Source organism: Pezoporus flaviventris, unplaced genomic scaffold (assembly GCF_033815535.1).
Source record: "Pezoporus flaviventris isolate CSIRO_AGI_PZ_B2104156 unplaced genomic scaffold, CSIRO_AGI_Pfla_v1 ptg000001l, whole genome shotgun sequence".
NCBI classification, from domain to species: Eukaryota; Metazoa; Chordata; class Aves; order Psittaciformes; family Psittacidae; genus Pezoporus; species Pezoporus flaviventris.
In genome coordinates this window covers 10,627,456-10,640,255 of record NW_026892549.1, presented here as the reverse complement: position 1 = coordinate 10,640,255, position 12,800 = coordinate 10,627,456, and the positions used below count along the sequence as shown (strand labels likewise).

The following is a 12,800-nucleotide window of genomic DNA, read 5'->3' as shown; positions in this document are numbered from 1 at the left end:
CCTTTAAGGACACTCAAGAGGTGAAGAAAGAAAAATTACTATACTTCTGATGGTAGCAATTAGACTCTAAATTGGCTTAGATATAGGATTCACTTCTTCGTCTTCCTCCATCACTGAAAAAATGATACAATAAAATATAAGATGATGAATAGATAGTATTAGTGATGAATAGAAGTATTCTATCAGTTCAAATTGCCAGGAAAAAAGGCCTGAAAAGATGTCATTCCTTATTTATTCAAAGAACAAAAATAGATCAGCTAGCAAGTGAGACACACTGAATATTACTGGATAGGAAGGGATAACTGGGAAGGCCCTCTTTCTATTTGCATGCAACTATGTTGGCAGTAAATATGGTTCTCACTTTGTCAGGACTACTGCAAATCTGCACTACTGTCTTGCAATGGCAGTAATAATGTTTACCTTGTACAATTGCTCTGCATATTTTGTTTTTTTTCAGTCGCTTTTATGAATTATTTTTTTTTTAAAGAAAGGGTTAGAACTGTAAAAAACAAGGAAGAGTTATCCCAGTGTTTCCTTTTCACTGAGGGGACAGTTTGCAATCTTTACATTGAACTGAACTTTAAATAAGGAAAAAACTTGCAGGTGATCACACACTGGATATAGAGCACCGATTCTGTTACAAATTATGTTGCTGCAAGAGTTTCAAGATACACTCCTCTAATCTTCTTGAGTAACCCACAATACTGAAAAAGAATAAAGAAATGTGAACAAAGTCAGTTGAAGTTTGCTGCGTACCCACTTGCCGTGTGCTGGCTGCAGGAACACAAAAGCGGTTAGAAGGATGAAGACAGTCAAGAAACGTTACACACTTCTCATAAACAGCATTTTTCTTACTTTGAAAGTTATGTACATCGCACACTTGTGCAAAACAACAATAGGGTTTGTATTGGGAGAGCAAGGTAGTGCCAGATGTTTGGGAGAGGTGAAGCAGCAACTATGCATGGATTGAGTAGAGATTAAAACGGCCCTGGCTTTCTATAATCTCAGAGTCTGGGGGGGATGCTAGTACACACTGGGTGTCCAGGAAACATTTGCTTTTGCCTTTGTAAGTAAATAAATCTAAGATATGATATTGTGTTCTTATTATCTTACATCTCTGCTCGAAAACATATTCTGCAAGAGCACCACACAGAGTAAATAAAACAGTCTAAGATGAATTATTCATCATGCATCTGTATCTACTCATTATTCTTCTAAAAGAAATATAACTCACTTCTAGAGTCCAAAAACCATCTGTCTGCTCAGAAGTTGTGACAATATTATTTTTGCTTTCCCCTTCAGATCACAAGAAAGATTGTGTACCAGTCTGAAGCAGAGGCTAAAGCCATATCCGGAATGCAGTGACACCCTTTTTTATACTCTAAACCAGGACTAAAACCACAGATGAATGTATTCAGCTATCAAGGGGCTGGGCTACCTGATGTATGAGAGAGGAAGAAAACTCAACTCGAAGCAAAAATTAGCTTTTTCATTCTTTGAAACCCTCCCTTCACAAGTAACCTACAGAACTGGCAGCAATTCACCCCATAAGATTGTAGCTCCTGGCAGTTCCTCGGGACCCTGAGGAACACATGCTCCTGCTCCCTCTGATGGTCAGTAACACTTCACAATGTAAGCATGGATACAATGCTTAGCATCAGCCAGCTGAAACCTACTAATGACTGCAAGTTATCTACTTTTTTTTTTCTTTGCCCTATTCACTTTACTCAAATCTACTTGGGCCAAACATTTCGGAATGACTACACGTATGTACCTTCCTTCAGTCGGTGCATCCCAAGTTCCATGGTGATTTGGACACAGTAGACTTCCCGGGTTTGTATGCCACCTCCACAAAGGCCTACGTGCTTGTGGTGGCGAGGGTCCTGCTGGTCAAGCAGGAGAGACACTTGGCAAGCTTTCCATTCCGAAGTCCTCCATGCAAATCTTAGGAAATAAAAGAGAGCAGGTAAAACGAGTTTTTGAAAAGCTGTGGGTGAGGGAGTGGTATTTTATTAGATGACAAACTACAATTGGTTTAATCTTTATATCAGTGCTTCCCTGTCCAAAATGGAGTGTTTTGAAACACTTGGAATGTTAAATTTACAAAGGTTGAGTATTTGCTATTTGTCTGAAGCGTTTGTGTAAAACTTTTCAGATCTCCAAAGCATTCTGAAACACTAAATCATCCTGACAACACTTTGAGCAGGGTGCAAAGAAGAAACAAAGATTAAGAGGTTTGATTAAGTGCAAAAACTAGTTTTCAAACATGCAGCTCAAACCACTAAACCACCCCTCTCTGCCAAGAGCTGAACGTCTCACTCTGAAATGCACTTAATAGCTAAAACCCCACATACATCAGTGGAGCTCGAAGCACCAGGTGGCTTTTCTATAGGTGACAGCTTTATAAACGCCTAGGGTACTACCAATTTCTTCAAGGGATTGGCTAAAGTAACTCAGTTCTTGTTTCAGTTTCCAGAAGTTGTGATCCACAGCAAGCTCCAGATAAAAATATTGTCATTCTGCATTCCCTTCACACCTAAAGAGCATTAATGCTTTTCAAGAAAGAATAAAGTACTTGGGCAATGAATTGTGAATGTTGTACAATCATTACTGGTATGTACCCAGTTTAAATTCCAGGAAGAACTTATTAAAACTAAGGGAAAACAGTATCGTGTATCAGTGGAAAGCATAAGTTATTTCAGCAACGTGTCTGCAAATGTATAGCATATTTCTAATACAACAGCTTTTAACAGGCATAATTCATTTTGATTCACAGGTCACAGTATCAGGGGAGTAAAAAAGGCTTGAAGACTTTCTTAGCTTCCTGAATGCAAATCTGAGGTAATATTGTTTTTATAACCAATCTGTTCACACTTTGGCTGTTTTATTCCTTTGCTCCTCTAAATTTCATAGTTTACTTTTTTCCATACAATCTTTGAGGGTTGTGTAATGTAAGCTAAAAATAATTTACTTCTTTTATCCTCAAGACAAATGCTCTCTCCTCTTACAGCAGATCCACGGCTGTTAAAACAGTGTATGTTTGTTAACCTGACAACTGATCGCTGTAAACTCAAGCACATGAGGTGCCTCTGCAGAAAAAGCCTTCCACATCGTAATTCTGTGTATGCTTCATAGCAAGTATCTGCTCTTGACTACAGCTTGACAAGAAAACACGCATCTTAAAATTATATAAAAAATAAATATATTAGTTTGCCTGAGCACACATCGATATTCTCTTATGTTGTAAATATGGGTAAAAGAATGATTTCTAGCCAGAGTACTTACAGATTTTGCAACGTACCCATGGAAAATGTTTGTGAATACTGCCAATTACTTTTTAATTTACAGGTACTTTTCAGATGAGCTGTCATGCTCTCTTAAATAACATACAGTATCATGTGCAAATTTGGATATCCTCGCAGAGTTTATTATCAACAGAAAAAACAATAAAGAATACACTTCTCATATGAAAAGCATGAAATACTTGAACTCCCACAACATATAAAGCACAGCCATGAATTTTTTTCTTCTAGTAGTTCCTTCTGGGAATTCCTAATTGCATTTCTTGGGCCTGCGGTATTAAATGCAACCTTCCTCATCATAAAGGCAATGAAGAGTGCTCTTCATCCTGAAGAGGAATCCTCCACACCACTTCAGGACATTGTGCTCTTCAAGTCTACAATTTCAAACTAGAAGCTTAAATGCAGAACACGCACATCTTTCCACAGCCACAGAAATAGCTGTTTTAGGGAAGTATTTCTTAAAACTGACTATCAATATCTGGCTTAGGGAGTTAGCTGTGAACTCTGGGTTCCTTTAGGAACGTAAGCACCTGCTTCTCACATTCAGTGTGAATTGTGAGAGTTAACACCTACAAAAAATAGGCCATCAGTGATTAAAATTATGCAAAATAACTAAATCTTAACTCAGAGATAATTAAACTTCATCAGCCCTTAAATCTTAAGAAAAAAAAGAAAAAAAACAAACCTTCAGATATTTTCATGGAGTAGCTGGATATTGTGCTACTCTGCTAAACCACAGAGCAGTCTTTAACAAAGAGCTACTGCATGCTCCAGCCACTGCCTGCTCTGCTGTGAGCAGCTTAAAGCCTAAGCCCCATCAGCCCATATTGCTTTTTCCCAGCTGGACATACCCTTGGCTGTGCAGAGTTTTCCCATAAGAAATCCTGATCCCCAAGCATTAGGTGTTTAGAAGGTACACATTTTCGTGACCATTAACAAGCGCGCCGCAACAGAAACTTATCTAAGGCAGCACTATCCCTGTGAGTGGGAGACCTAATGCAAGACCTTTTCAGATGGATTAAGCAACCTTGGACAGCTTTGTGGCAGACTCCTTGCAGGAGTTTAAGCAGCATGGATACATGGTATTAGTTTGCCCATCTACACACTAAAGACAATGAGAATAAACATTACTTAATGACAAGAAACTGACTACATAATCTCTATTTATATTTAATCAGAAGCTTGTTAATAGCCATTAGCAAAAAACTGAGATTACTGGTGTGCAAGTACTTGGGGCTTTGTGTAACTTTGGCAACCTCAAGCCAGTACTTGCAAATTATTAGCAACATCCACAGTGGGTTTACCACATGGCTGTAACTTCTCCAGTTGAACAAAGATAACCAAAGCCACCAACGCCACTATGGACATTCTATTGTTAGAGCAGACTATACCAGAAATGCACTGTACCAGCATTACGCTAAGGGGCCAATGCCACCCAGCCACTCCATTCACTAGCCCCAGAGGCTGAAGAGTGTAATAACTCAGTAAGTGGATGGGATATTACACATTTGGACCAAAGCTGGTCAGCTCCAGCATATTCTTGCGATCACTCTGCCAAAACCCATCAGTGACAATAATTTCAAATGTCAACAGGTTTAACATCTCATTTTAACTTTCACCAATATCTAGTTAGACTGATACAAACTCAGTATAATTGCAGTCCATATTTATCTAGAGATCTCTTACCAGCTGAAAAATATCTCAGCCTTTTCCTTTGGCTTCCCAATAGGTTTGTTTCAGTTATTGACACTACTGTTTGAGTTGCAGAAGGTCTAGCTACTTCAAAGATTAACAGATCCCATTGCTGATGGTTAGAGGATTAGCTAAATAACAACCCAGATGGGGACTCCACAATCCACAGACAGTTGTATCAGTCTGCTTAAGAAAATGGGCAAGCAAAAACTGCTAGTTTAAGAACAATGAAGTGTGTGCTTGAGGTGTCTAGGAGGGAACTTGGCTGGTACAGCTGAATAGCTTTTCACATCATAAGCAGTGCTCTCAATTTCTCTGCTAGAAAGTCAGTTCAGGAAGCAGAAGAGCAGAACCCAGAGGTTTCTGTTACCATCAAGGCAAAGCATGCTCTTGCACTGTGACACCCGACTGCAGCCACAGGAGAAGTGCCTGGCATGGAGTTGGAGAGCCAAAGCTACACTACAGATGGTTCCTAGTCCAAGGGGGGGACAACAAAGCTGCTCAGCTGAATGGAGGTCATTGCTGCAGCCCATGACTGGTGACGGTCCAAGAGCTGAAGAGGAGTGTTGCTACCATTCCCAACGCATATCTCCAGCAGCCTACTAGCACTGTTCACTGAATTTCCTTTCAAAGCTTTCCTACTTCACACTAATGCCTTATCTTTAATTGGGACGCATAATGGCCCTCATTTACAAAGTGATACCATCACACCTGTATCTCAGCAGTAACCTCAAGCCTTTTGAAATAATCAGGTCTTAAAACTTTCCCATTTTCCACCATTTAACTTCTGAAAAGCTTTGAATTTCCAACAAAGCAAAGGCTTTTTTTTCTAAATCTCTGTCTTGTAACATAGCAACCACAACAAAAAATGAAAGATTTAAAGACATAACCACAATTCTGGAAAATCCATCTATTCCCAGTGAACATGAAAGCTATGCAGCAAGGATAAAAATGATATAATACATCGTTTTAAAACTGATGACTCAGTGACAGTTATGCAACAAACAAGTACTAAATATCTCTCTGATTTATAGTAATCTTTTGGTCTTTCTACTCTACAGGACTTATGCTCTTAGCACTTACACAAGTTTTATACCTGTATACACACATTCACTTTAACTGAACTATCCCAAACTTATATCACAATATAAGAAAGTAGAAACACTTCCTATTTATTTAAGCTTTTTAAGTGCTTAATCTAACCCCTTCAGAACAAATGACCAAAAGTAAAACAAAGTACAAAGCTCTGGAGTCCTACATGCAGTTAAAGTGTTTTATTTTCTTGCATTTAAACTATTGATTAAAGAAGTTATTGTAAACTTCAGCCATAAAATTAAAAGCTCTTCCTATTTAACAGGAAATTTACACTAATTGCATATACCTGTGACGGGACCTTTAACTTTCAGCCTTGCTATGGACATAGAGGTAATACTTAACACAGCAGTCTTCAGACTGAAGGTATTTTTTCCCCTCCTGGATCCTTTTTAGGAAGCTGGAATATAACCTCACACATCTGCCCTTGCTGAGTAAAATCTGTAAGTGCTACCTCTTGAGCTGCTGCTTTTCTGTGTTGGTGGATGCAGTCTGCAACACATACCTTCATTCCGCAATGGGGTGCTCTCTGTCCCCGAATTAAAACACAGCCTCTAGGGAATCCCCTTCCTTCTGCTGCTCAGAGACCTGCTCTCTTTCTAGGCTATTTTCTTTGCTGTGCCTGAAGCAGGCTTTACAAAATTCTTGCCAAAAGAATAAAGCTAAAGGCAAGGCTACTTGTCTTAAAATCAACCAAAAAACAGGAAAGAACAGCTTTACAGGAACTGGAAAAGTGAGTAGGGCTCTCACCTTAAAAGATTTTAAAACTAATCTGATTAGGAAAACACAAACCGGAAAGAAAGAATGGTTTGTGTTGAGACCGGACATATGAAGGAGAGAGCCTTTTATTTCTGCCTCTGAATCTCCTTAAATTCATCATCTTCTTGTAAGGGGAAGAGAAAAAGATAACTGTTTGGTAAGCCTCAGCAAAGCCACAGATGAAGTGGCATGTATTTAAGGGGAAAAAAAGCATAAGCTGTCTAGGTATTACTGTGCAAAGAGAATATGCTGAAATAAGGAGAATAGGAGCATCAAAGACCCTTTATATTATTTCACAGGGATTAACACTACATCCTTCTAAGGCTGAAAGCTACTAGTTTCCAATGTGAAGTACTATCAGTACTATTGGTGACCACTATCTTGGTCACCAATTCCCAAAAACCCACACCAAATCACCAGGCTGCAAACTGTAACATGGACTGCTGACAGCCGTAATCAGCTGCTAACACCTAAATAACATACTGTCCTGGGTTCAGCAGTAGCAGTCATGTTTTTTCCTTTGTGTTAACTGGTGCAGTGCTGTGTTTTGACTTCTAGTTTTGAGAACAGCGTTGGTGAAGCCGATGTTTTCGGTTGTTGCTAAGTGATGTTTACCCTGACCAAGGACTTTGTGAGGCTCATGCTCTGCCAGGGAGGAGGGGAAGCTGTGAGGAAGCAGAGACGGGGCGCCTGATCCGGGCTAGCCGGGGAGGTATTCCATACCACAGCACGTCATGCCCGGGGTGGGGGGTAACTGGGAGTTGCCCGGAAGGACAGGGGCTTCCGGGTGGAACTCATTTTCTTGGCCGGTGGTATCGTATTCTCTTCCCTTGTTATTTTCCCTTATCATTGTTTTAGCTGATAGTAGCGGTGGTGATTTGTTGCTGGACTGTTCTTGTCTCAACCCGTAGGAGTTGCACTCTCTCGATCCTCCTCCCCGTTCCTCCGGGAGCGGGGAAGGGGAGAGCCCCGGTGCAGGGAGGGGGGGGAGACGAACACGGACCTTGATTGTTGTCAGCTTGGCACCACTCACTGGGAGTGAGTGAACAAGTTACCTGACTGGGTTTAAACCACGACACATACTTAAACATATTTGACTTCTGTTCATTAATACAGAATTCTGTACCCCACAGCCTTACTGTGCGGGGCCACAGCCCCCACCACCTTACCTGGTAGACCCACAGCACATACTGCAACAGTAGAGCTTTTCATTCCTGCTTGTTTCTGCAGTCCTGAATGGCCAAATCAAAGCCTACTAACCAGGCGCTGCTGTAAAATTCTCTTCAATGGTGCATCATGTGAGGAAGTCACAGCCTACCCTACCACCTGCATTTTGAGATATTACATTCCTAGAAATAACTAAATACCAGGGTTTTTTTAATTATTTTTTCTATTTTTATCTAAGTGACTCTATCAATCTGTGAGTCTAATGTCATTCTTAGGTAGTTTACCTCACCTCACACAGATACTTCACTAGAGATGTTGCCTCAAGGACTGAAGGTGTGCAGGTATGGTAGGATGGGGAAGGTTTAAGAGTTCATAGGCTCATGAAAACCTGGGCATAGCAGAGGTATACCAAATGAAGATCAGGTTTCTTTCTATAGCAAAAGTGTCACCTCCATAAAATTATCAGTGTTATGAAGGTTCTCACCTTTTGGACTCTCCTGGCTCTACACCAAGCCACTAGAATCAATTGCACTTTAATACAGTGCAACGTCATAAAGTAGAAGTGAGAAACTAGGGACAGACACATGTCTATTCGCTCTCTGATTAACTACCAGCCAGTATACTCCAATCAGGTGTCACCTGCACCCACGCTCCTATACAAAATCAGCAAGACAATGTGTTACTCTATTGTCTTTGAAATTGATGTGCTTTTGGGCAGGAACAAAAACCACTCTGCAAGAGCCTTTCTGTAGGGTGTAATCAAGCAACAGATTTTTTTTTTTTTTTTATCGTTCCCCTCTTCTGATAGCAGGGTGCATAAAAATGATCAGCATTTGATTTTGACATAGAGATACTTTTACAGGTTACACCTTCCTAAGAAATGTCTTGCACGGGCTTTATCAAAGGTTTTAACAAGATCTGGCAAAGCCCCAGGAACTCATGATTTGAGCACTGAATACTCCTCCCATTAAATGCACTCATTCACAGCGAGATTTGTCTGCATGCATATAAAATTTTATCAGTCTTGAAGCATTTTACAGTCAATCTCAGAATACGTCACATGAAATATTAAGCAGTATTTTCTTTTCTTTGCAAAGTAAATTAGCAACCTCCTATGCTAGCCTAGCCAAGCATAACAGCACGTATTTGCAGACCAAAAAAGTGAAATCCTCACCTTGTGCCAGAACAAAAATTGCCATAAACAAAGCAAACACTCAGGGACTGCAAAGTTTCCCATTTCCAGAAGTATCCAGACAGAAGCTGAGTAAAGTCCAAGCTACTACCTCTGATCAGTTCCCATTTTCTTCAAGGAGGACTGAGAGTTTTTTATGGGGAGATGAAGGGGAATCATCATATCTTATGTAAAAATTACTATTTCAGAGGCAATAAAAGCATAGCCATGGATACCTGCCCAGTCTATGTGCAGTTAAGGAAATTCTCCAGAACAGCAACTAGTATAAAAGCCCTACAGAGAACAGGAGTATCTGCTCTCAATTTTTAAAATGAGAAAAAAAATTTTAATATGAGAACATAAACTAGTGAGTATAATTTAATTTTTTTTCTATATATGTGTAATTACTGTAATAGCAGTACCAACAGATAATAGTACTAATTACAAGAATACTACTAAGAAATAATATCACTAATCATAGTTAACAATGACCAAATCAATGATCTTTTAGACACAGAGAGAAAGCATGACATGTAACCCTTTCCATGCACAAACACTGGGCAAGGCACAGGGCAGTCATCAGAAAGGGGCTTCTTTACTTCCAAAAACTGGGCTAAAAGCACTTGCTGTACCTTGGGCAAGGCTGCAGTAGCTCTTTCCGTCCCGTGCTGCATGCTTCCCTCTCTTCCAGCTCCAGACACTGCTTCCCGGCACCCACCGCCACACTCCGTATGCCACGGTGCCGGCTCCGAAAGCCCCCGGTGAGATCTCCCCAGCCGCAGGTCTGCGAGCAGGCACTCCATGGAGACCACTCAGACATTTCACAGTCTTTAGCAATGACACAGGACTTGAAGGTCACAGGGACAGGATCTTGCATGCAGAGGCTGTGGTAAGAACATAGTAAAACAGCTGAGGAGGTCTTGCTTAATAAATTACTTTTTTTTTTTCAAGCCAAAATCCCAAAGGAGAAATCCATGCTCATTTGGGGTAAATCAGACAACCTGCATCAACACCAATGCAATGCAAGTAGAAAAGCTGCAATGCAGCGCACGGAACACATTTCCAGGGAGTTCTGGGTGCAATCTTGCACACCGAGTAGTTTGCAAATAATATACTTCATTTATTTCAAGTTAAAACAGATGCAAAAGGCATTTTATTTACTCCTGTGCAGTTACAATGTCACAATTTATCCAAGACAGAAAATGAAAGCCAAGCCCAAGAGAAATACTGCCACTGATAACCATCTCCATCATCCCACACACACGACTAGCACGTCCGTCTATCCATCCAGGTGTCAGCACGTCCTGCTGAGCAATCCTGTTCTTTTAAAAAATAATTAGTCACCCACTAATAAGAAAGGTGTTGGCTCTGTGAGGCTGTTATCAAACAAATGCTGTCAAACAAGGTCAGAGGGTTTTCAAACCTGACACACCACCAGAGAGCCAGCAATGCTGCAATTTGTATTTGGGCTGTATTTCTGGGGACTCAATTACTCCTGCTGACATTAGGACATGATCCTCGCTCATTCTGCAACACACCAAGACATACACCACATAAGGCCCAATACAAATGAAAACTAAATTTTAAGAGCTGCCAACTGTTGAGGTTTGGTATCAAGATACAAAGTCCCAGAATATTTTTTAAGAGTTCCAAAGTTACAATAGTTTTTCATAATATAGAAAATTATGGCAAATGTAGGAAACACTTCTGGGTGAAGACAAAACCTCCAGACTAAAGACACCAACCTTCGCTGCTCCTCCACTTCAGTCTCAGCCAGCTGATGGTTCTCCCACCTAGTACACAATGGTTAGGACCCCACAGAGCATGGATGCTGCTGCTCCACCTCACGCCAGTCAGAGCTCAACCAGAGTCATCACTCATCCTCCAAAATCACAGAAAATCCTCTCTTGTCTCTAAAAAACCTGAGACAGCTGACATAACAGAGAAGGAGAGGATATTCCAAAAGAGGACTGAGGTATGCACAAGCAGAGGTAGCACTGAAGCACCAGGGAGGATGGGACAGGGCAAAAAAAAAAAAACCCCAAGAAACCTGAACAAAAAAGGAGTCACTAGGGAAAAGGAACCAAGATTTTCTGACTTCTCCCTAGTCTTATGTGGACAATGCAAATTGGCCTCTAAAATTAAGACCATACATGAACTCAGTGTGAACTCTCTCTAAATTTGTACTCTCCAACCTCCAGTTGCTCACAGTCAGGCTTTTGCCAACTGTAAGTAGCAGATACAGGTACACTTAAAAGGTGTGAAATCCAGAGCTGCTGCCAGGGAGCCAGCTATTACCTCATTTAGTACTACTTACAGCACAGTTTGACTAACTGAACTTCCTCTAAAGAAAACAGACTGGGGCAATCATTTCAGGATTGCTGGGCAGTCTCATAGGGGTATCAGAGAAGATAAAAGACATTCATTTGCTTCTCCACAAGTCTAGAAATGGGTCCTGTTTTCACAAAGGTCAATATGAATATGTCCATGGATACTTCATAAAATTTGACCAGACCCTCAACTACCAGTAAAATACAGCATTTCTTGCCTTCAATTTATACTTCAAAATAAATTTAAAAACCAATTTTTTTGTTTTAGTTTCTTCACCAGAATGCTATGAGGATGAATTTACTGAATTTTAACAACTTCATAAAGTAGAAACAGCTTGTGATATAGCCTCCTCAAAATGAAATTATTCTTGCTTAGAACACTAAAAGCTGTCTCATTCTTCTGTTACATGTCAAATGTAACTGATTGCAAAGCTGCCTCTGATACAAAACATCAATAGTAGTGAACCAAGGACTGAAAAGTAATAATCATTATAACTGTATTTACTAACCCAAGGATCTAGACTCTTGTTTGGAACATTAGGTTAGGTGCAGTCACATGAACAGTAACTTTACTTCCCTTTTAATACTTTTTAACAGTTATCAGGTGAACCACCCATGCCACAACATTAACAAGAAACAAGAATTCCTCATTTTAAGTAGATAAAATAGTTGCACAGACAAATCGCTGTCCTCATTTATGGTACTAGAAAACTAGAGTTTACCTAGGACACAAGATGGAGGGTAACTGATGTCACATTAAAAAGTGACTAGAACTTTGCAGTCAGTAAAAAGTACAAAACCACAAATCCATATTTGGGGTTTCACCACTGCAAAGAAGACTTGAGCCTTGCCTGATCTTTACTGAAATACCAAACAAAATGAAGCCCTGAAAAATCTGATTTGGGGTCTTCTTTAAAATCAGTATCGCTACCTCCGGTTAGCACGACAATACCCACAACACCTCTCCTGATGGATTTGAACCTACACTGACACTCTTTCTGCAAAAGACAGCGACCATCCTTGCTTTTTGCAAAAGGCTTTGAAGCATTCCGAGACTGAACAGCTGTTTCTTTTCCTGAAAATCCCTCCACTGCTCCTACTATAAAAGGCTAAAGAAATAACTTTGTTGACCTAAAGGTGAACAAGATGTGGAGCTGGCAATTTCCACCTTCTGCTCAAATAAGTTTTTGAGGGAGAATTGCATGCAACTGCCTAACAGGAAGAAAATCTAATTAACTTGTACCTACTCATTCAGAGCCTCAAAGTCAAATTAATTGTGACACTGAG

General features: G+C 40.2%; 1 protein-coding gene across 4 annotated transcripts in view; it reads right to left on the bottom strand.

Annotated features, from left to right (window-relative positions):
* THSD7B (thrombospondin type 1 domain containing 7B) overlaps nucleotides 1-12,800 on the bottom strand; it is a 285,500-nt gene that overhangs the window by 205,780 nt on the left and 66,920 nt on the right. For all 4 annotated transcript variants that reach the window (XM_061444781.1, XM_061444804.1, XM_061444797.1 and 1 more), the window contains 2 exons: nucleotides 9,816-10,067; nucleotides 1,775-1,944 (listed from right to left, as the gene is read on the bottom strand). In XM_061444781.1, the coding sequence (XP_061300765.1) occupies nucleotides 1,775-1,944; nucleotides 9,816-10,067 (422 nt within the window). The remainder of the gene's footprint in view (nucleotides 1-1,774; nucleotides 1,945-9,815; nucleotides 10,068-12,800) is intronic.